This window comes from Callithrix jacchus, chromosome 9 (genome assembly GCF_049354715.1).
Source record: "Callithrix jacchus isolate 240 chromosome 9, calJac240_pri, whole genome shotgun sequence".
Lineage (NCBI taxonomy): Eukaryota > Metazoa > Chordata > Mammalia > Primates > Cebidae > Callithrix > Callithrix jacchus.
The window spans coordinates 62,663,764-62,686,889 of NC_133510.1; the positions used below are offsets into that span (position 1 = coordinate 62,663,764).

General features: G+C 48.3%; 1 protein-coding gene across 4 annotated transcripts in view; it reads left to right on the forward strand.

Moving 5' to 3' along the window:
• MYO1A (myosin IA) overlaps positions 1 to 22,753 on the forward strand; it is a 30,960-nt gene extending 8,207 nt beyond the window's left edge. Inside the window, exons 1-28 of one of the 4 annotated variants that reach the window (XM_035256347.3) lie at positions 2,122 to 2,354; positions 3,878 to 4,011; positions 4,117 to 4,232; positions 4,496 to 4,590; positions 4,806 to 4,910; positions 5,103 to 5,149; positions 5,284 to 5,347; positions 5,547 to 5,645; positions 7,951 to 8,054; positions 8,157 to 8,304; positions 8,804 to 8,922; positions 9,004 to 9,090; positions 10,630 to 10,695; positions 10,851 to 10,955; positions 13,149 to 13,211; positions 13,412 to 13,612; positions 13,783 to 14,009; positions 14,355 to 14,555; positions 14,779 to 14,872; positions 15,348 to 15,497; positions 15,597 to 15,665; positions 16,042 to 16,116; positions 20,545 to 20,679; positions 21,051 to 21,157; positions 21,498 to 21,630; positions 21,772 to 21,924; positions 22,101 to 22,228; positions 22,487 to 22,753. In XM_035256347.3, coding sequence (XP_035112238.1) covers positions 3,898 to 4,011; positions 4,117 to 4,232; positions 4,496 to 4,590; positions 4,806 to 4,910; positions 5,103 to 5,149; positions 5,284 to 5,347; positions 5,547 to 5,645; positions 7,951 to 8,054; positions 8,157 to 8,304; positions 8,804 to 8,922; positions 9,004 to 9,090; positions 10,630 to 10,695; positions 10,851 to 10,955; positions 13,149 to 13,211; positions 13,412 to 13,612; positions 13,783 to 14,009; positions 14,355 to 14,555; positions 14,779 to 14,872; positions 15,348 to 15,497; positions 15,597 to 15,665; positions 16,042 to 16,116; positions 20,545 to 20,679; positions 21,051 to 21,157; positions 21,498 to 21,630; positions 21,772 to 21,924; positions 22,101 to 22,228; positions 22,487 to 22,613 — 3,132 coding nt within the window. In that variant the 5' untranslated portion in view covers positions 2,122 to 2,354; positions 3,878 to 3,897 and the 3' untranslated portion in view covers positions 22,614 to 22,753. Of the gene's footprint in view, positions 1 to 2,121; positions 2,355 to 3,877; positions 4,012 to 4,116; positions 4,233 to 4,495; positions 4,591 to 4,805; positions 4,911 to 5,102; positions 5,150 to 5,283; positions 5,348 to 5,546; positions 5,646 to 7,950; positions 8,055 to 8,156; positions 8,305 to 8,803; positions 8,923 to 9,003; positions 9,091 to 10,629; positions 10,696 to 10,850; positions 10,956 to 13,148; positions 13,212 to 13,411; positions 13,613 to 13,782; positions 14,010 to 14,354; positions 14,556 to 14,778; positions 14,873 to 15,347; positions 15,498 to 15,596; positions 15,666 to 16,041; positions 16,117 to 20,544; positions 20,680 to 21,050; positions 21,158 to 21,497; positions 21,631 to 21,771; positions 21,925 to 22,100; positions 22,229 to 22,486 lie in introns of those variants that run through there. The other 3 variants (XM_078336290.1, XM_054238379.2, XM_054238380.2) reach the window with 3 other exon arrangements.
• The last annotated feature ends 373 nt before the right edge of the window (positions 22,754 to 23,126 follow it).

Here is a 23,126-nt window from a genome sequence, read left to right on the forward strand (position 1 = left end):
TTTTGTAGAGATGGGGTTTCACCATGTTAGCCAGGCTGGTTTTGAACTCCTGCCCTCAAGTGATTGGCCTCCCAAAGTGTTAGGATTACAGGCAAGGGCCGTTGCATCTGGCTTAGTTTTTTTTTTTTTGCCAGCTTCATTGAAGTACAATTTATATACAATAGAATTCACCAGTTTTAAGTGTACAAATTTGCTAAGTTTTGACAAATGGAGAAAGTTGTATAACCACTACCGCAATCAGGATATAGACAATTTCTGTAACCCCAAAAAGTTACCTCTTGCCCCTTCCATGGTCTGAAATGTTACTGGGGGAGAAAGGAAGGTGATTTAGGAGTCAGAGTAGAGGAAGACTAATAAATTCTGGTAGCTTCAGTTTTGCCTAGAAAGCAGGAGATTAGAAAATCCCAGCTGACTTGGATGTGTATTTCATGTTTTGTTAATTTAGGCTGACCCACTGGTTCCAGTTTGCCTGGGACTTTCCTAGTTTTAACACTCAAATTTCCATGTCCAGAGAACCCCTTTTGTGTCCCACAGGCAGACCAGTACAGTTGGTTGCCCTAGCTGTGATGTTCATGTCATTGTTCTTACGCCTGAGATTACCATCTTGTTTTAGTCACTTTTCTCATGAGCAAGTACATAGTAGGCATTCAGTTGAGTGAATGGGTGGACATGCAGATAAACCCCACATGGCTGCAGATTCCTGGCCTAGAGAACATGAGACTTGGGTTTTGGTGCAAGCTCTGCCAGGTTTGCAGTGGTGTGACCCTGGGAAAGTGGTTTTCTCACTCTAGGTCTGTTTCGTCCATTAGTAGATAGGGGATATGTAACCACTTCTGCCTCTAGGACATGGTTACTCCTCTGCCTACACATGGCATTATGTTTTGATGTTACCTCCACTCAGCTTTCTCTCTTTTCCTTGCCCCCCTCCACCTTCAAATATATGTAGTAGATTAATAAATTATGTAAAGGTATGTTGATAATAGAACTGCTGATGGGCTGGGCTTACGCAGAGTGCTTTGGTGAAAGCAATAGAGTTTGGACCTTGCACCAAGCAGCCATAGCTGGGAATTGGAGAATCAAGTCTCTGTCTTCAATTACGTGTCTATAATTACCTAATTTGTTCTTTGTGTATGCCTGGGAGAGAGGATGGTAGGCAGAGGGGGACTGCTGTTTTTAGGAATTTTCCTGGCTGCATGAAGGGGAACTTCTTATCTATCAGAGGGAGCTATTACAGTATCTCAGGGTCTTACTCAGTAGCCTAGTGCTGAAGAATAATTAAAATTAGAAATATCAGAACTTGGGTTGCAACCTAGGGCAAACTTGAGGTTAGGGAGATGCATTCTGTTTCTGAATCTGCATGTACTAGCATGGAACTGTGGGCACATTGTGTAATCTCTCTGAGTCTGGTGTTTGCCTCGAGTTTTCCATTTTAATGGAGTATCTGTATTGCCTTCTTCAGGGTGGTTCTATTCAGTGAGGCAATACGGGGGGAATTCAATGAAACTGGGACATCTATACACATGTGAGGTATTATTATTAATCACTTAGTCTCTATGGTGGGGCCTGATACATGGGGGAAGGGAAGTGGAGACGAATTTGGGGATTTTGTCTGCTTAGCTCTCCAAGTAATCTCATTAACACCCCCTGACTTCCAATAAAATAGGGAAAGTAGGTTTGAGGGAGATACTTTTTTTTTTGCTAGGAAGACACTCTTTGTAGAGGCAGTTTCTCACCATGTTGCCCAGGCTGGTCTCAAACTCCTGGGCTCAAGCGATCCTCCCGCCTTGGCCTCCGAAAGTGCTGGGAGTATAGGCATGAGCAACTGTACTTGGCCCTATCTGTCTGACAAAATTCCTGACTTCTCTTTGGGAAATCTTTTCCTTGGCTCTAAGTTCCCTATTCCAGCTTTTATTTCCAAATTTGGGAGACAGTGGAGCAAGAATCTTCCTTTGGAAGTTAAGCCTCTCAGCTAAAAGCCAGGCAGATACCCCTTCCTACCTAGAGTGAGCTTGGGTGTCTCCCTCTGGGGCTTCAGGCCTGTGAAGGGTTAAGTGAGCCACACCCTCAGGAGGAACAGCCTGGACTTTGTGCTGAGCAGCCATCTCTGGCCTCTCCTGGTTTGACTGGCACAGAGAGCCTGGGTTGGAAGAGGCAGCAAAAGGGAAAATCAGAAGAGTGGACACTGGCAAGAGGAGGGCAGCCTCTTTCCTGGCTTCCCCGAACCATGGACAGCTCCCATTAAGCCACCTCTCCATCCTTGGGGCCGGAACTCCTATCCCCCATTTCTTTCAAATTGAGATTTCATCCACCATTCTCCAAAGGACAGTGAAGTTACACCCTTGTTCCTGTGTTGGGTGAGTCCTGCCTTAACCTGTCACTGCGTCTCTTTAACACCTTGGGGTGCTCCATCTGGGGCCTGTTGCCTTTTTCCCTTCCCCACCCTCAACCAGTCACATTCCCTCTCCCTTCAAATCCAAATCTAAAGAAGCTGCTGGTTCCCAATCGACCTTCTGCTTCTCACCCTTCCCTGCCAAATTAGTTAAAAGACTTAGCTTTTTGTAAAATCCAGAAAATACCAGAATAGTATGTACTTCACGGGGATATTGTAAGCACTAAATGAATTGGTATATGTACAGTGCTTAGAGCCCCACCCAGCTCATGGTAAATGTTGCATGATTCCTAGAGACTGCTATTATTGGTATTCTTATTGCTTCCTCAGGTGTGACAAGTGCCCTCTTTTCCTAGAGCTTGGGGAAAGCCAAATGAAGGGAGAAGGAAGCCTGTGCCCCTTCTTACCCCACTTCCATTCCTGCTTTCTCCCCGCCCCCACCTGGGTTTAGAGATGCAGTAGCATAGGAGGATGTGTCTCTTTCATTCCTGTTTGGGAGTGGCATTGACCATTGTACTAATAATTCTGTTCTGTACCCAGCCACTCTGCCTACTCAGTCTCACAGCAAAGACTGAGAAGGGCTGGGTTTCCTCCTTAGGGAACACCTGCCATGTGCCTGCTGCATGGGGGCCAAGCCCTCCACCCTCCCTGCAGCTCCAACTCTGTTCCTTCTTGCCCACCCCCACCAAGAAGCTGGGTGTGTCCCTCTGGGACAATGTCCATGCCAGAAGGTTACAGGAGTGGGTGTAAAAGCTGGAGATGGAAAAATAGAGACAGATCTGTAGCACATCCAGAGGTCTTGACAACTGCTTGTTTGTTGCGGAAGCAAACCTCACTTTCATTTTCTTTGTGAAATTCCATTCTCTTATGGAGGAACTCCTGCCTCTGTCCTCTATAATTCTGCCTTGTCCAGTTCCCATTTTAAAAATGAAACTCACTGTAGCAATTATAGGGGAGGAGTGATCTTTGGAAGAAGTTCTGAAATGGGTATGGGTAGGTTGGGTGTCTTTAATAGGGGCTGTGAGAGGTAAGGCATTGAGAAGAAGCACTGGGGCAGATAGGGAGTCTGGACCCTGGCCAGGGCCCAGTGCAGGAGAGAGAGGGCTTTCTGTACCTGGTGGCAGCACAAGTCTTCACTTATGCTTTCCTCCTCAGCCCTCTCTCCTTCAGTCATAACTCTGCTTCCCCAGTTGTAGCCCACTGGGTGCTTGCCTTCCCCTGGTGATCAGAGGCAGGTGTTCCTGTCCCGCCTCTGCCCCACCCCAACTAACTAACCCAGGTAGCAGGGGATCCCCCCACGTCCTGCTGAGAATTTCAGCCTCCCTTAGCTAGCTTGGGCTGGTCCAGAGGCCTCTCCTAGATTGGGGGCTTTCTTTAGGGCCAGGGCAGGAAGAAAGGAAGGCTCTTCTGGTCCTTCTGCCATCCTCCCCTCAGTTACTGGCCCCTAAGGCTGAGCTGACATTAGCAAACTGTGCTCCTTATCCCCAGGATCAGTGGCCCCTCTGGACATGCCTCTCCTGGAAGGTTCTGTGGGAGTGGAGGATCTTGTCCTCCTGGAACCCCTGGTGAAGGAGTCACTGCTCAAGAATCTTCAGCTTCGCTATGAAAACAAGGAGATTTATGTGAGTGTCATATAGGTGTCCATGGCTGTGGATTTGTGGCTGGAGAGGTCACAGGCTCCTGCCTTACCCCCTAGCTGATTCCCTTCACCTTCTTCCTGGCTCCAGACCTACATTGGGAATGTGGTGATCTCAGTGAATCCCTATCAACAGCTTCCCATCTATGGGCCAGAGTACATTGCCAAATATCAAGACTGTACTTTCTATGAGCTGAAGCCCCATATGTGAGTAGACCAAGGGAAGGCCGATAAGGCCCCAGGTTTTTGACACCGAGGCATCCTAATTTCCTCTGTCCCTTTCCCTGAAGGGGATTCTCCAGCTTACCCTTCCTTCCCTGACCTTCTGGAGGTCCCTTCTAAGCCCTGTCACATCTTGCACAGTCTGCTCTAAGTAGAGAGAGTGGGTGAACCTGCGTGCTGGATAGTGAGTGAAAGATGGTGTCTTGAACTGGCTCCACAACAGTCATTGCCCACTTCCTCCCCACAAGCTACGCATTGGCAAATATGGCGTACCAGTCACTGAGGGACAGGGACCGAGACCAGTGTATCCTCATCACAGGCGAGAGTGGATCGGGGAAGACTGGTGAGGCCCCTGGCTGGGGGATCACATGGAGTCACCTCTGGAACTGCTTCTTTGTCTCTTTCCAAGTCAGTCCTAGACCTGACCCTCCACTCTGCAGAACTTCCTTCCCACTTTTTCTAACTCCAAGGGGTGGTGAGGCACTGGAGTGAGGGAAGTTAAGGAGGCGAGGGTATGGGTTGGTCCTGGGTGGGGACCCACAAATGTTTCTCCTGCAGAGGCCAGCAAGCTGGTGATGTCTTACGTGGCTGCTGTCTGTGGGAAAGGAGAGCAGGTGAACTCTGTGAAGGAGCAGCTGCTGCAGTCTAACCCAGTGCTGGAGGGTGAGAATTCTGGTCTCTGGCCTCTCCACCCTCCACCTAGCCCTCAGAAACACTCAGCCCTAGACCCTCTTTTCCAGTGCTGCAAAATCACTGCTCTTGTTCAGCCCCCAAAAATCTATTGGCACGGGGACTGGAAGCCCTTCCTCCTTTCCCTTCTCTAGAGTTTCACTTCTCCCCTCCTCACCTCTGCAGCTTTTGGCAATGCCAAGACCATTCGCAACAACAATTCCTCCCGATTTGTGAGTAAATGTCTCCCCACCTGGGAGGAGAGGATATAGGGGCTTGAGAGGGAGGAATGTAGCACAGACCCCTCCTGGGCAGGGTGGTGAGAAGAGGAAGAAGCTAAGTCTCTCTCTCTGGTCTCTCTCTGAAGGGAAAATACATGGATATTGAATTTGACTTCAAGGGATCCCCCCTTGGTGGTGTCATCACAAACTGTACGTGTCTTCCCATTCCACTTACCTATCTTCCACCTGCCTCGGGTAGCCCTTTCTGCTAATCTGTCCCTGTAGAAAGGCAGAATGTTAGATGTCAAGGAGACTTCCCAACCACTAGTAATGCTGGCGATGGGTGCAGAATTGGAGGGAAGCCTCGGTATCTCCCAGGCCCTCAGGATGTTTTCTAATTATCTGCCAGATCTGCTTGAGAAATCCCGAGTGGTGAAGCAGCTCAAAGGAGAAAGGAACTTCCACATCTTCTATCAGCTGCTGGCTGGAGCAGATGCACAGCTGCTGAGTATGTGCTTGCATGGGGAAAGTGTCCTCATGAGTGACACATGGCAAAGTCCCCAACCTTCATTCAGTTCCAGAACCGCTGTTCCCTCTGAACCGCTGAAGCCCTCTTCCCTTGAGCCTCCCAGATTTTCCTTGCTGCATGTCCCACTCTGAGCCTCACCCACTCGTTGGGAACAAATTCCTTTACCCGCCTGTTCTCTTACTTTTCTGGGTTTTATTGCCAGGGATATGGCTTCTTGCCTTTTCACTGTTCTTATTCCTGTTTCCTGCCTGGGTTCCGCTTTCCCTGAGCTGGCTTCAAATATGAAACACTTGTCTCCATCTACTTTCCTTTCTATCTTCAACTTAAGGGGATTTAATTAAAGCAGGGAATCAGGCAGAATGTTTTAAGTGTTCAGGAACTTCCAGTGAGCTCCAGCTGAAGCTGTCCTCGGTCTACATCTGCCTCACCCAGGACCCTGTTCCTGATTTTCTTTTCATCCATTCAACGTCTCTTGAGCACCTACTATGATCAGATATCATGCAAGCCTCTAGGGAAACAGAGTTGAGTAAGACATGACCCTGTCCTTGAAGAACTTGTAGTCTTTTACCTATGTGAGCAGATCCATTGTAATATCGTGTGATCGGGTCCATCAGGCCTGTGCAAGTGACTGTAAGAGCAGAAGACCTAGAGCCCCTTGCCTTGGCCTAGGGAAGAGTCCATCGCAGCCTGGATGCTGGACTGGCCTGAAGAGGCTCTGGGTGGACATCACTGGAGGGTCTGGTGGACTTTAAGTTCTACTAGAGTTTGCCTCCCAATCTCCCCTCTGGCTGTGAGCACCATGGGTGTCTGGCCCCCAAGAATGTCTCTTTGGTTTCTGGTGATTCTATGCTGGACCTGTGCTATCTCCTTTTCCACTCTTGGAGATCTCTATGGTCTCCAGGAACCGCTGTAGATCTCATGCTCATTTCTAGCTTAATAGTTTTGGTAGTGTTCAACTTGTCTGCATCACAGGCATTAGCGTCTTGTTCTGATTGGTTCTGTCACTATTGGTTTAAATCAACTCTGGCTGAAGTCTCCCAGGTGTCATCATCCCCAGACTTTCTGACTCATTCTCCCTTCAGATGCCCCTCCTTAGCAGGCTCTTGTTTCAAAATTTGTGTGTTGGGGGGGGGGGGAACTGCCATTAGAATATAGTTTGAGATACTCCCTGATTCTCAGATCATTTGCATACCAGATAATTGACATCCCTCAAACTCCATGATTAACCCAATCCTTCCCATTCTAGGGAAACAGCTTTGATCATTCACTTGATTCGTTTATTAAAAAGAGAAAAGTTCTTGCCTGCCAGACAGGCACATAGAATATGGAGATGAGAAACACAGTCCCAACACACAAGTTGCTCATTTATGGGAGAGACAGAAAAAAACATAACCTAATCCATATATATGGGCTGGGATAGCGATTCACCAGTGGGGAACGAAAGAGAGCCACTTGGCTCAGGCCCTCAGCATCAGAAAAAACTTTTTAGAAGAGGTTTCAGGGTCAGGGAACATCCTACCTGCCTTTATTGGTATTCAATGTTCAAACAATGAATGAGCAACCCAGGCCAAGAGTTGAGGCTGGGGGCAGGCAGGAGATATAGGCTTACCTTTCTCCCCCTACCATCACCCTCCCGAGGCACTTGCATAGAATGGAGGGGTTGCTTATTTGTTATTGTTTAGAACCCCGAGGGTGGGGAGAAGAGTTAAATAGGCTTTTGTTTCATAAAAGTTGGGGGAAAATATAATCAGTATGAGTGTCAAAACCCTAAATGCTACTTAAAAGTGTACTTAAAATTTAGTCTATTAAGCAGAGTGCAGTGGCTCACAGTAATCACAGCACTTTGGGAGGCTGAGGTGGGCAGATTGCTTGAGTCCAGGAGTTGAGACCAGCCTGGCCAACATGGCAAAACCCTGTCTCTACTAAAAATACCAAAATTAGCCAGGCATGGTGGCATGCACCTGTAGTCCCAGCTACTCAGGAGGCTGAGGCATCAGAATCACTTGAACCTGGGAGGTGGAGCTTGTAGTGAGCCAAGATTGCACCGCTGTACTCCAGCCTGGGTAATAGAGTGAGACCCTGTCTCAACAACAACAAAAAATTAGTCTATTATTATAGGAATTAATGATCCCAAAACAAAGGAGGCAGGAGAAGAACCCAAAACAAAAATGGCCCCTTTGAATAAATGAATGAATCCATCAGGGCAAGGGCTGTGAGGTGTCAAGGCTGGAGGGCTCCAGAGAACCTGGGTACTAACCCTCTTCCCCAACACTGGCCCTCCCAGAGGCCCTGAAGCTTGAGCGGGATACAACTGGCTATGCCTATCTGAATCAGGAGGTACCCAGAGTGGATGGTATGGACGACGCCTCCAGCTTCAGTGCTGTACAGGTGGGTACGCAGGGTGGAACAGGCTTGGGCCCTTAGGTCATCCTCGATTCTCACTGGACTGGCACCAGCAGTTCAGGTTTTGATTTCTGTTTTCTGCCTAAGAGTGCAATGGCAGTGATTGGGTTCTCGGAGGAGGAGATTCGACAAGTGCTAGAGGTGACAGCCCTGGTGCTAAAGCTGGGGAACGTGATGGTGGCTGATGAGTTCCAGGCCAATGGGATACCAGCAAGTGGCATCTGTGATGGGAGAGGTCTGCACCCTACCCTGCTGGAGCCCCGACCCAGGCCTTGAATCTCCTACTTTGAGTCGTGTCCTTCTGCCATCTCTAGCATAACTGACTTCACCCTGATGCAGCCCCACTCAGCCCACTCCTGAGTTCTCTGCTAAACAGACTCATTGAGAACTCCCAATGAAATATATGGGAATGAGGTTTTGAAATTTGATCGACCTAGGTCTGGAAATTCTCTGAGTCTGTGTTGATTTTTTTGCAGAATGGGGGTAATAACACCTAATTCAGGAGATTCTCATGTTAAAGTAGATAATGCATGCGAAGTGCCCAGATCCCCTTTTTCCTGCCCCCTAGCTCCCTGAGATTCCTCCAAGGGCCATGTTTTGGGTTGGCTGCAATGAATTCTCCAGTGAGACCCCAGGACACCAGTTTCTCAGGCAGTTTCACTTATCAGAATTGTGGTCCCTCCCCTGAGAGAAAGCTGCCTCTAAGGACATGCTGTACTTTCTCATTACCTCAGGTGTTCAGGAGATTGGGGAGATGGTGGGCTTGAGTTCAGAGGAACTAGAGAGAGCTTTATGCTCAAGGACCATGGAAACAGCCAAGGAAAAGGTGGTCACTGCACTGAATGTCATGCAGGTAAGGGGCTCAGTGTAGGGGAGGGGTCTGTTTTGACTCTGTTCTGTGATGGCACCCTAACCAGCTGGGCCTCACCCACAGGCTCAGTATGCTCGGGACGCCCTGGCTAAGAACATCTACAGCCGCCTCTTCAACTGGATAGTGAATCGAATCAATGACAGCATCCAGGCAAGTGGCCACTCTCCTTTCTCAATGCTCTCCTGTCTGCCTCACCTCCTTGCCCAAACCTTGGTTTCCGAGATGAGCAGAGTAGGAAATATGACAGGGAGGGTACAGTTCCTTCCAACGGTGTGTTGTTACAGAAACATCACTGACTTTTGAGTTAGACAATCTGGATCCATCATCTACTAACCAGTCATGTGGACTTTCAATTTCACAAAGATTCTGGAGCTCAGTCTCCTGATTTGGAACTGCCCACTAAGAAACACTAATGTGCTGGGTGTGGTGGCCCATGCCTGTAACAAGTCTTTGGGAGGCTTGGGTGGAAGGATTGCTTGAGCTCAGTAGTTCAAGATCATCTTGGGCAATATAGTGAGACCCCCAACTCTATATTTTATGAAAAAAAGTAAATAAAAACTATTTAAAAAACACTAGTGCATGCCTACCTGCTTCACAGGGTTTAATGAGGATCAGATAAATTATGTAAATAGTTACCATATGATTCCACAATTCCCTCTCCTAGGTATATATCCAAGAGAATGGAAATTAGATGTCCTCACTAAAATTTGTACACAAATGTTCATAGAAGCCTTATTTGTAACAGCCAAAAAGTAGAAACAGCCCATATAACCATCCGCTGATGAAGAGATAAACAAAATGTGGTATATCTGTACAAAAGAATGTTATTTGGCCACAAAAATAATGAAGAATGAAGTACTGATACATGTTTCAAGATTGATGAGCCTTGAAAACATTATGCTGAGTGAAAGAAGCTAGTCACAAAAGGCCACATTTTTTTTATTCCATTTATATGAAATGTCCAGAATAGGCAAATCCATAGAGATGGGAAGTAGGTCAATAACTTCCAAGGGCTGGCGGGAGAGGAGTATAGGGAGTGACTAATAATGGGTATAGGATTTCCTTTAGGGGGTGATGAAAATGCTCTGAAATTAGGTAGTAGTGATGGTTGTAGAACCTTTCAAATATACTAAAAAGCCACTGAATTGTACATGGTATGTGAATTATATTCAGTAAAGCTATTATTAACACATTATCCTCATGGAAGTGCTGTCTATTTAGAAGCTATTACTGAAAGGTAGTAGGATAAGAAGGGATTTAAGTCCAGGCTTGGGTAAGTACCTATCTTCTAAAATTTGACTTTTTCATCTGTAAAATGGGAATACTAATACCTTATAAGGTTATGATAAGCACATGGACTCTTTAATAAACACATGGACTCTATTGTAGAATGCTCTACAAATATAAGAGATGGTTATTGTCCTGAGAGGTTTTAATGTCTTTCTACCTGGTACCATGGGAGCACCCTCCTGGAATATATCTGTATCTTCCTTTTCCTCCTTTCCTCCCTCTTTGTTTGTCCTCTAGTGCGTGGAGGAGGGAGAGTAAAATCACAACAGTTCCTTTCCAGTTTGGCAAAGCTCTTGCTAATTCTGTTTGCCCCATACTCCAACCCCATCTGCTCCAGAAGGACCTTTCCTGGTGTGCAGAGGGGGCCTATTCTCAGATTTATCTTTCCCTCCTCTTCAGGTGGGCATCGGGGAAAAGAAGAAGGTAATGGGAGTCCTTGATATCTACGGTTTTGAGATATTAGAGGTGAGAGCGCCTCACCTCAGCACCCTGTTCCCCTAGGTTTAGAGGTGGACAGGCTCGCGGAGGGCAGGTGGGGGAAGTTGTGAGGGAGGGGAGGTAGGGCTGAGAGGGAGAAAGTGCCTTGGAGTGAGCTCTCTAACCTGTGCACCCTCTCTCAGGATAACAGCTTTGAGCAATTCATGATCAACTACTGCAATGAGAAGCTGCAGCAGGTGTTCATAGAGATGACCCTGAAAGAAGAGCAGGAGGAATATAAGAGAGAAGTAAACTAAGTCTTTTCTGCTTCCCCCTCTTAAACAACTTCTGGGCATATACCAGAGCTTCTTTTCTCCTTGTTCACAATTTCTTATAAGTCATCCCTAGATGGGACCACAGAGGACACAATGTTGTACTTGCATAGTAGTTCATTCCAAGGAGCCGTGGTGGCTCGGGCCAGTTGTCCTGGCACTTGAAGAGATGAGGCTATGTGTTCAAAGCCAACCTGGGCAACATAAGAACCTCTCATTCATTAAAAAAAAAAAAATTTTTTTTTTTGGCTGGGCACAGTGTCTCACGCCTGTAATCCCAGCACTTTGGGAGGCCGAGGCGGGTGATTCACCTGAGGTCAGGAGTTCAAGACCAGCCTGGCCAACATGGTGAAACCCCATCTCTAAAAAAAAAAATAAAGTAGATCATTCCAGCATTACCAAGTAGCCCTAATCCTCTGCTCTCCATCCTCAATTTCCATGGCCTACCATTCCAGGCCAGGCAAGGCAGGGGGCACATTGATGAAAGGGTGCATGTGTGGAAAGTCCTGACAAGAGGGAAGTGACAGCTGTGCTTGGCCTATGGCAGACTGTGAGCCAAATATAGAAGGGACATTTCTCCTGGGCTTGGCCTAACCACATGTCTTTCTGTGCCCTTCTCTAACATCTCAGAGCCCTTGGCCTCCCCCAGGCCCTAGCTACCATTGCTGTCCCTTCTTGTAACACCATGATCCCAGACTTCCTCACCAGAAGTGCCCCATGGCTCCAATATCTATGGCTAGGTGTGAGAAAAGCTCTCTGATTGAGCTCATTCCCTTCAAAGTGTTAATGGCTGAGTCTCACGCATCAAAACCCTTCCAGGGATGTTCCCTTGTGAGCTCTCAGGAATTGGTTGTAACAGAATTTCAGGCAATGTGGTCACAATGTGTGAAACAGTTTTTTTTAGTTGTTTTGTGTGTCTTAACAGTTTAAATGATCAAATACATAATACATTCCCATGCTTCAAAATTCAAAAAGTTTAGAAAGTCTATAAGGAAAGGTTTCCTCCTACTTCTGCCCCTAGACTCCTAGTTCCCCTCCCTACCCAGAGGCAACCAACATGGGCCTCCTTTCAGAAGTCTCTTACACATATGCAAGCAAATTTATAAATATATTTTTCCACAAAATCTATACCAATGACAGTGAATACACTCTGTTGTATACTTTGTTGTCATCACGTAACAAGATCTTTCCATATCAGTATGTAAGGATGCTTTTATATAGTATTTTAAGGCTATCATAATTCCTTTAACTGGTTGGGGAAGGTATTTTGGGGATGAAGTGGGAGGGCAACTTAATTTACTGTTTTCTGTACAGATCTGTGATAGAGGGAGGAAAGAAAGACCTATGCTTCCCAGCCATACCTGAGAATGTCTCAGCCTGGGGCATCTGGCCCTTGGGTGGGATCAGGAGCTATCCTGTCTGTGGGCCTGATGCCCAGCAGGTCCCCAAAGTGGAGAACGATTATCTTTGTGTCTTCTGCTTTTGTACCATTCTTGCTTTCAAAAAATTATATAGTCTCAAAGTTTCATGTAGATAAGGTGGTTCCTAAAGGGTAGCCCTAGACCAGCAGCATCAAAATCACCTGGAAACATGTTGGAAGTACAGATTCCAGGCCTATATCCCAGACCCGTTGAATCAGAAACTTAGGGAGTGGGACCCAGCAATCTGTATTTTAATAGCCCTTCAGGTGATTATGGTGCACACTGAAGTTTGAGAATCACTGATATAGATCTTCGAAGATGTAACCCGTTAGCCCTGTTGTTTGATGATAAACTCTCACTCGTGTGCTATGGTTTTATAGAGCACAGAGTAGTGTGGCCACTGTTCCACATACACGTGTATCCTTCCCCACTCCCACATTGGAAATCTCTATCCTAATCTTCATTCAACATTTTACACTTTCCTTTCCACCCTGCACCGCCTACAGGTCTGCACTGTCTCACTCTCTCACAGCTGCTCCATTTCCTTCCGTGTGTCTGTCTACCCACCCCACAAATTCTCCACCAACCTTGGAGGGATGGAGACAAAATAGAAATCATACCAAAGACCCTTGTGAACTATGGGGCTTTCTGATGTCCTTTGTTGGGTGGGTGAAAGGCTGGACCTGGTGAGGTCTCTGGAGACTCGTCTTGGACCGGTTCCCTGTAACTTGTTGTCTCTCCCGACCAGGGCATACCGTGGACAAAGGTGGACTACTTTGATAATGGCATCATTTGCAATCTCATTGAGCAAGTGAGTTCTCTTTCTCTCATCTGTGTGACTTGCCCCTCCAGACTGCCTGAACATCCTTCCCCTGTCTCTTCCTGATTCCCCACTTGGTAAGCACAGTAAAGAGGGCAGAAAATGAGAAGGGGTAATGGGGGCAGCAATGAGAACGTGGACATCTTGGAGGACCAGATTTAGGTTGGGTTTCTTTTGTTTCCCCGGCCCAGAATCAGCAAGGTATCCTGGCCATGCTGGATGAGGAGTGCCTGCGGCCTGGGGTGGTCAGTGACTCGACTTTCCTAGCAAAGCTGAACCAGCTCTTCTCTAAGCACAGCCACTATGAGAGCAAAGTCACCCAGAATGCCCAGCATCAGTATGACCACACCATGGGCCTCCACTGCTTCCGCATCTGCCACTATGCGGGCAAGGTGAAATAACAGGGCTGGAGGGCAGAGATTAGGGCCGAGGCCCAGGCTGAAGGCAATAGGGGAGGAACCTGGGGAAAGTGAGAGTCTGGAATACTTCACAATGAGACTGGGAGGGCCAAGTGCTAGGACAAGGTTGTGGGGTCTCCAAACCAATAACTGCTCCTTTACAGGTGACATACAATGTGACCAGCTTTATTGACAAGAATAATGACCTACTCTTCCGAGACCTGTCACAGGCCATGTGGAAGGCCCAGCACCCCCTCCTTCGGTCCTTGTTTCCTGAGGGCAATCCTAAGCAGGCATCTCTCAAACGACCCCCGACTGCTGGGGCCCAGTTCAAGAGTTCTGTGGCCATCCTTATGAAGAACCTGTATTCTAAGAACCCCAACTACATCAGGTGACATGCTGGCATGCAGGGGAACATGCTACATATGTGATGGCATGTACAGGGTCCATGTGCTGTAGAACATGTTTGTGTGGAGGTGCCTCTGAAATAAAGATATTAGATGTCCTTTCCTCACAGAAAACAGAGCCAGATAAGGAGCTGAGAGTCCCATAGGAGGAGAGCATCAGACTCAGTAGGGAATACTTAGAAGTGAGTGAAACTGGGGAGGCCAGTGTGTCTACTTTCTTTGAAAAATTTCAATGAAGTGGACTGTGTGAAGCACAGGGGTGTAGGATGGGCTACACTGGAAGTGGTGTCGGCTCCTGAAGCCTGTACCTTACCCCACCTCCCACCCAGGTGCATAAAGCCCAATGAGCATCAGCAGCAAGGTCAGTTCTCTTCAGACCTGGTAGCAACTCAGGCTCAGTACCTGGGACTGTTGGAGAATGTGCGGGTGCGACGAGCAGGCTATGCCTACCGCCAGGGTTATGGGCCCTTCCTGGAAAGATACCGATTGCTGAGCCGGAGCACCTGGCCTCGGTGGAATGGGGGAGACCGGTAAGCCCCTATGGGGAGATGGGCATCAGGAAAGGGCAGTGCAGGAAGAGACCTGGGGGAAGAGACCTGGAGGTGTCGTGCACATCTGTTGAAGCTGGGTGAATGGATACTTGAGGGAATGAATTGGATGATCACTTCTTGGAGGCTGAAAGGATTAGGGGAAAGGTGTAAGAAGACTCTCCTGAGGTACCCCTCTGCAGCTCTCCATCATTTGCTTCCATAGGGAAGGTGTCGAGAAGGTCCTGGGGGAGCTGAGCATATCCTCAGGGGAGCTGGCCTTTGGCAAGACAAAAATCTTCATTAGAAGCCCCAAGACTGTGAGTTAGAGAATGCACTTGCATTTGGTGAAGGTGGAAGGTAGAAGAGGGAGAGCCCACCTGGAAAAGGCTGGAGGGGGAGGGAACATGTATAACATGGAATGGATAGTGGATGGGAAGCTTCCTGTCTGCAGGAAACTTATCCCTGGAAACTAAACTCTTGGGTTCCTAAACTGCCCTGAACCTGGGGAGCTCCATGCTGCATGGCTCTAAGTGCCTCTGCCTGAGGCCGAACTCTTGAGGGTTGGGGTAATGTGCTGCTCATATCTGATTTCCCGTCATCTAGCTCAGTGCCTGCTACAGTTAGAGTTCAGTAGATGCTTGTTTACTGAATGAATAAATGAATGAACTAAGAAGACAAAGGAATGATCAAATAAGGCCTGGTTGGGAAGCCTCAGTACTGTTGGGGTACAGGAAAGGAAAGCACTGTTCCTCTGGACCAGTCTCTCTGTCCCACCCTTCCACCTCTCCATAGCTTTTCTACCTCGAAGAGCAGAGGCGCCTGAGACTCCAGCAGCTGGCCACACTCATACAGAAGATTTACCGAGGCTGGCGCTGCCGCACCCATTACCAGCTGATGCGAAAGAGTCAGATCCTCATCTCCTCTTGGTTTCGAGGAAACATGGTATAGTCACCCCCAAAGTCCCACCCGTTCACCCTAATGGGGGGGTGGGAGGTGGCTCAGGAGGTGCCGTTTTTCTAACAACTCCCATGTTTTCTACAGCAAAAGAAACGCTATGGAAAAATAAAGGCATCCGTGTTGTTGATCCAGGCTTTTGTGAGAGGGTGGAAGGTAATGGAGAGTGGAAGAGGGGTTTCCTCACATTGTTCCTCCTGGATTGTGCCACCTGCTGGCTAGAGCAGCAGAGAGCTAGTCCTACCTGCACCCAGGCCATACCTCTGTATATCAGCCCGTGCATGTGTGGGTGGGTACCTGGGAGTACCTGTAGGGGAGACCTGTGTAGGTGTCTGGGTGTGTAGATGCTTAACCTGGCAGCAGAACTTTGCCTTCTGCTCTAAGTGTCCTCACTGCCAACATGTCTATTTCCTCTCTTCCAGCTACAATCTCAGCTCTTTATCTTCCTCTGTTCTTTGTGTGGTTGAAAAATAATAGGACCTCTTCTAGAATCTATCTTCACTTTGGCTCCTTTCTTGTACTTTTCTGCCAGGCCCGAAAGAATTATCGCAAATATTTCCGGTCAGAGGCTGCCCTCACCTTGGCAGATTTCATCTACAAGAGCATGGTAAGTGGTAGGGGTTAGGGTGGATGTTGGGGGTGAAGCAGGGAAATACAGATTTGGGAGATGAGTTTGAGAAGAGGCAACCCAAAGCTTTCCTCCAAGAGTTTCCTCAGTCTGCATGTACTTAAGTCCTAGGAGAAGAGGGGATGGGCAGCTACCTGCAGGGAGCAGGTCCCAGTGCCTTGGACTCAGGGGCAGAATCAGATAGCAGTTTGGCATGAGTGGACACTGCAGGTGACTTTATGGCAGGAAGAGGTCTCAGCACACCCATCATCTGGTCTATGGGCAAATAGGCTTGTGAAGAGCCTGGGGCTTGATGTTTGACAACAGTTGAAGAGGCTAAGCTTCATTGAAGAGTAGAGTGATCTGCACACTAGCCCAACCTCCCAAGATCCATTTTAGGGTTGGGGTGAAGGTGGGGGAATGATGTCTTCCTTCTACTTCCTCTGAAACTATTGTGGGCAAGTCAGAAAGTAAATCTTAGGAAGGACCTATCCTAATTCTGGAGAACTTGGGTCAGGCTGGATGGGAAGACCCACCTGGAAGGCCTACACAATCAAACTTACAGGCAATTCCCAGAGGGAGAGAAACAGAGACAGAGAAGAGTAACTTCTGGAGATATCAGGCAGATAGTAATGGTGCTTCTGAGAAGTGTCAGGGAGGAAACCAGGGAAGGAGAAGCACTTCCAGTGAAACCCTGGGAAAGGCCAGAGAGAAGGAGGAAGAGCATGGGGTCTTGGAGTGAGGCTGGAGCAAATTGTAACTGACCTCCATTGATTGGGTTTTTAACCATAGTTAGGACCCTGACTGTGCTCATTCAGACATGAAACATATTTGCTTGCAGCCGCCCTTTGTTGTTCGAGAATCTGGATCCCCCAGCTCAAGAGACGAATGGGTGCTCTGAGGCTCTGGGCCTCTGTTTTGCCTTCCTGAGCCTTCATTTGCTCATTTTCTTCCCCTCCCCAGGGAAGTTCCATCTTCCAGGTCCCTTTAGTTGCCTGGTCGCCTCTTGTGCTGGTGCTAGAGCATTTGCCTTCCCACCATACGTGCTTCTTGCTACACACCTGAGACTTGTAATTTGATTTTGCTCTTATCTCCTGACTGCTCTTCGTCCTCCTTTTCTTTTACCTGTATATTGTCAGGCAGCTACTAAATGTCAACCTAGAAGCTGCTGGATTTAGACCAGGGTCTCAATAAATCACACCCCCACAGAAGCCTGCAGCCACTGGGCACCGATCCCCCCAGTGTTTCTGACTATTCCAGTTTGCAATTGCCTTGACTGTAGCTAATGACAGTACCCATTATCTTTTGTTTTATTTTTGTTTGTTTATTTATTTACTATCACTCTTGTCACCGAGGCTGGAGTGCAAGGCATGATCTCGGCTCACTGCAGCCTCTACCTCCTGGGTTCAAGCAATTCTCCTGCTTCAGCCTCCTGAGCTGGGATTACAGGCACGCACCACCATGCCCAGCTAATTTTTGTATTTTTAGTAGAGACAGAGTTTCACCATGTTGGCCAGGCTGGTCTTGAATTCCTGACCTCAAGTGATCTGCCCATCTTGGCCTCCCCAAGTGCTGGGATTACTGCAGTGTGAGCCACTGTACCCAGCCTATTTTTTTTGAAGTGGAATCTTGTTTTGTCGCCCAGGCTGAAATGCAGTAAGCATGATTTCAGCCTCCCTAGTAGTTGAGACCACAGGCACATGCCACCACTCGCAGCTAATTTATTCTATTTTTGGTAGAGATGTGGTGTCACCATGTTTCCCAGGCTGGTCTCAAACTCTTGAGCTCAAGCGATATGTTCATCTTGGCCTCCCAAAGTGCGGGGATTACAGGCATGAGCCACTGCACCTGGCCTTACCCATTGTCTTTTGAACACCTTCTATGCATTAAGCTCTTTACATGCATTAACTATAATACTTTCAACAACCCTGTGAGGTAGGCTCTTTTCTTTCTCCCATTTTATAGTTAAAAAGCCAAGCCTCAGAGAGGTTGAATAACTTGCCAGGGGTTCCATAACTATAAGTGGTAAAGCTGGGATACAAACTATTTGACTCTAGAGCTTTTAAACACTGCCTAAGACAACCCCCCCCCCCCCCCCCCCCCCCCCCCGCCAATAGATGCTTGGGCAACCTGTGGCTCTAGGCAGACCTGGGGGCAGGAGGGCTGCATAGGGAAAGACAGAACATTCTAGATCTAGAAAAAAAGAAACAATAAAAAGAAGAAAGCCTTCAGAAGCTCCACACTAATTGGAACAAAGAGGATTATGACAGATGCTTAGACCTATTTGTTGAATTATTAATAAATAAAATCAGACCAGGGACTGGGGACTCCAGGGTGATTAGGGGCCTTTCTAGGCCCAGATCCCATGGACCAAACCTACCAGAACTGTAGTCTGAAGCTACCGTGAGCTCGGATAGTTTCTGCAGTTACAGCAATTTACTGTGTGTTCTGCCTCTTTTGTTTTAATTTTTTAACCTGTTGATTTTCTTAGGTGTGGTAACAGAGTTACGACTGTGTAAGAGAATGGCCCAGTTCTTGGGAGAGGCATGCTGACATTTTAGGGTAAAATGTCTTAATGTCTACAACCTACTTTAGGATGGTAGGATAACAAGGATTTGTGTAAATACGTGTATGCATGTATTTATATGCACATATGTGTGTGTATGTGTTAGAGCATACAGTGCAAGGTGTTAACATTATCAGTTGGTGAATTTAAATGAGGGACGTACAGTATACAGATATTAATTATATCAATTTTTCCAACTTTTCTGTAAGTTTAAAAACTTTCAAAATAATAAATAAGCTGTATTGAATTTTAAAAACTTACACTATACTATGCTACTATTCTGCATAAACTCTCCAATGGTGTTCCATTTTACTCCTTACCATAGCCTACAAGGCCCTTCGTGATCTGTACCGACCAACTCTCTGATCCTCTCTCTTCCTGCTCAAGTGATTCTGGTCATTTTTTTTTTTTTTTTTTTTTAAATATAAAGATGGAGTTTTGCTCTTGTTGCCCATGCTGGAGTGCAATGACGTGATCTCCGCTCACCACAACCTCTGCCTCCTGGGTTCAAGTGACTCTCCTGCCTCAGCCTCCTGAGTAGCTGGGATTACAGGCATGTGCCACCACACCCAGCTACTTTTGTATTTTTAGTAGAGATGGGGTTTCTCCATGTTGGTCAGGTTGGTCTCGAACTTCTGACCTCAGGAGATCCACCTGCCTCGGCCTTCCAAAGTGCTGGGATTACAGGCATGAGCCCCATGCCTGGCAGCTTTTTGTTTTGTTTTTGAGATGGAGTCTTGCTGTCTGTCACCCAGGCTGGAGTGAGACCTGGGATCCTGATTGTATCCTCCTAGATACAACTCAGTATCTAGGAGAGGGAGATGTTTTCCATGCAAATAACTAAAGTACAAAGACAAGCGTAGGCAAAGTGCTGTGGAGCTTCAAAGGAAGGAGCAGCAATCTGGGGCCTGGGGAATCAGGGAGGGCTTTGAGTTGGTCTCTCAGGTTGGCAGAGTTGAGTCAAGAGAGCAGCGGGAGCCAAAGCACACAGTCACCATGCTTGGGCTGGGGAGGGGCATGGGAAAGAGTCCTGTCTGCATGGTGTGCCCAGGGAATGCAGGGGTCCTGTGACATGAGGCTGGGCTCTTAAGTGTCATGGAGGAAACCAGGGAGAGAGAAGCACTTCCAGGGAAACCTTGGGAAAAGCCAGAGAGAAGGAGGAAGAGCATGGGATCTTGGACAGAGGCTGGAGCAAATTATAACTGACCGCCACTGATTGGATATTTTACTGTGGTTAGGACCCTGACTATTGCGCACTCAGACATGAGGTACATTTGCTTGCAGCACTTCTTTGTAGTTCAAGGGTCTGGATCCCTCAGCTCAAGAGAGGAATGGGGACTCTGGAGCTCTGGGCCTCTTCATTGCCTCCATGAACGTTCATTTGCTCTTCCTCCTTTGCTCCTTCATTTGCTCCTTCTTCCTTTGAATGGAGGCTGACATGTTTGGACTTGACTGATGTGAGAGGAGGGGAAATTTGGTACCTAGCCAACAGCCGACACAGTGGCTGCCACCTGTAGGCAACTGTGAACAGAGGGAATAGAAAGCTACAGGAGTAAAACAATGAGACCAGCTTTCATATTGGTTCCTCTTACATCACTGCCCTGGGAGCAGGTCTCTGGTTGGAACTAATCCTTCTCTCCCTCCAGTCTCCTATTCATGCTCTTACCTCCCAGCCTCAAGCCTGCACCTAATGCTGAAAAAGATCTAAGAGGTGACTCCTTTCCATCTCTTCAGCAGCACCCCTTCCTTCTCGCTGTGGGTTAACTTCCTCCTTTGAAGTAGCAGGATCTGGGTGCCAGTTTGCCTGTTAGGAAGTGTTTCTTCTCATCACTCCACTCCCAATCCGCCTGCTCCCAACCCAGGTACAGAAATTCCTACTGGGGCTGAAGAACAATTTGCCATCCACAAACGTCTTGGACAAGTCATGGCCAGCCGCCCCCTACAAGTGCTTTAGCACAGCAAATCAGGAGCTGCGGCAGCTCTTCTACCAGTGGAAGGCAAGTGGAGCCCAGAAACCCCTCCTCTCATTTTGTCTTTTTTTTTTTCCTCCCGATGATTTTCCGCTTTTGCCTCCCTCTTCTACGTTTTTCCCATTTAAAAAATTGTGGTAAAATCTATGTAACATACAGTTTACCATTTTAACCGTGTTTAAGTGTACAGTTTAGTGGCATGAGCGACATTCATTTGTTGTGCAACCATCACTGCCTCGATGGTCCTGCAGCCCCAGCCTCTCCCTGAGGTGTTTAGTGCCTGTCCTTTTTCTTGATCTCTCTCCTCTCCTGGTGTCTTCTAGTCCATGTTTCTTACCTCCCTCCCCAGCCTGCCCTCCCACTCTATGATTTTAGCTCCTGTCCCTCCTTCCTCACAGTGCAAGAGGTTCCGGGATCAGCTGTCCCTGAAGCAGGTAGAGATCCTGAGGGAAAAGCTCTGTGCCAGTGAACTGTTCAAGGGCAAGAAGGCTTCATATCCCCAGAGGTGAGGACCTCCAGGACCCTGCACAGCCAGTTCCATCGGGTGGGGGTTCTCAAACTTGAGTCTGCCTCAGAATCACCTGGCAGGATTGTCATCCCCAGGCGCTGTGCCCTTCCTCAGAGTCTCTGATCCAGGCGGTCTTGGGGTGGGGCCCAAAATTTGCCTTTCTAACAAGTCCCCAGGTGGTGCTGATGTCTTGGCCCTGGACTATGCTCTGTGGAGCATTGACAGAGGATACATGGACGCAGGCAAGGGCCCACGAGGACTAGGATGGGAGCTCTGGAGGTGGGGGAGAGGCCTTGTAGGGCCTTGTTTCCACTGCACACCTCCCATGTGTTCTCAGTGTCCCCATTCCATTCTGTGGTGACTACATTGGACTGCAAGGGAACCCCAAACTGCAGAAGCTGAAAGGTGGGGAGGAAGGCCCTGTTCTGATGGCAGAGGCTGTGATAAAGGTCAATCGTGGCAATGGCAAGGTAAAGGGCGTGTGGGCTGAACTCCTCTGCAGAACTGTGGGCCAGCAGCTGGAAAGCGGATAGCAGGTTGTGTGTGTGCCCTGCCGGTGGAGTGGGGGCAATAATCCTGCCTTTCCTCACCCTTTCCTATTCTGTCCCTAGACTTCTTCTCGGATTCTCCTCCTGACCAAGGGCCATGTGATTCTCACAGACACCAAGAAGTCTCAGGCCAAAACTGTCATTGGGCTGGACAATGTGGCTGGGGTGTCAGTCACCAGCCTCAAGGATGGGCTCTTTAGCTTGCATCTGAGTGAGGTATCAGAGTCAGGTGGGGCAGGCCTTGGACTGGAGAAGGTGGTACGCATCCCAGGGCTGGGGCAGGCCAGAGGTGATGGGGACCAGACCTTTCGCTTTGGGCCATTGCCATCCCTCAGGCTGCTCCTGGAGAGAAAAAATGAGTCCCTTCCCTGCTATTTTTCCCTCTCTCTAAGATGTCATCCGTGGGCTCCAGTGGGGACTTCCTGCTGGTCAGCGAGCATGTGATTGAACTGCTGACCAAAATGTACCGGGCTGTACTGGATGCCACGCAGAGACAGCTTGCAGTCACCGTGACTGAGAAGTAAGGCCATGAGTTGGGGTGAGGGGTGGCTTAGGGAAGACAGCCAGGTTGATGGTCATTGTGACCAGGATCAGAAAGCGAAGCATATAGGGCAGGGCAGGGCAGGGCTTGGAGCTGTTTCTCAGGCCCCCAACCCAGGTTCTCTGGGGCCTCGAGTCCTCTGACTTGCATGATGGGGGAGCTATCATGGAAGTGCAGGAGTCAGGTAAAAGGAGTCAGGTAAAGGCACTAGATTTGGTTTTTCTCTTCCCTCTCCAGGTTCTCAGTGAGGTTCAAGGAGAACAATGTGGCTGTCAGGATCGTCCAGGGCCCTGCCGGTGGTGCCAACAGCAAGCTACGCTGCAAAAAGAAGGGGAGCCATTCCCTGGAGGTGACTGTGCAGTGAGGAGGGGGCACCGCGCAGAGATGGCAGCTGCTTCCTCCTGGCCAGGACTAACCCCTCTCTGCCCTCCTGTGTGGGAAGATCTCTGTCTAACCCTTCTGGTCGTGGGGCACAGCTTGGAGATTAAACTACCTTGAAGAGGATGCTTGTCCCAAACCCTTCTAGTTCTCTCCTCCAAAAGTAGCTTCCTGCCACCCTCAGCCTCTCTGCCCACTAATAAAACATGTGCCTTGGAAAGGTTTGGTCAGGGTGGGTGGGTCCCTGTTCCCCATATCTTTTCATCCAGGTGTACTTAGACCCCTGCCCCGCATGCCCTTGTTCTTCCTCAAGCTTCTTCGAGCCAGCTAGTGAGGTAATAAGAAAAGAAAAGAAGGGAAATTGTCTTCAGGCTCCTTGACCGGCTGAGCTCTGCGGGGGTTTGGAGAGACTGAGGGGGGTGGGGGGGCTGTGGGGAGAGTTAAGGATGGGGCTCAGGTCGCAGGTGGCCAGTGGACTGATTCATTAAGTGTGTCCCTG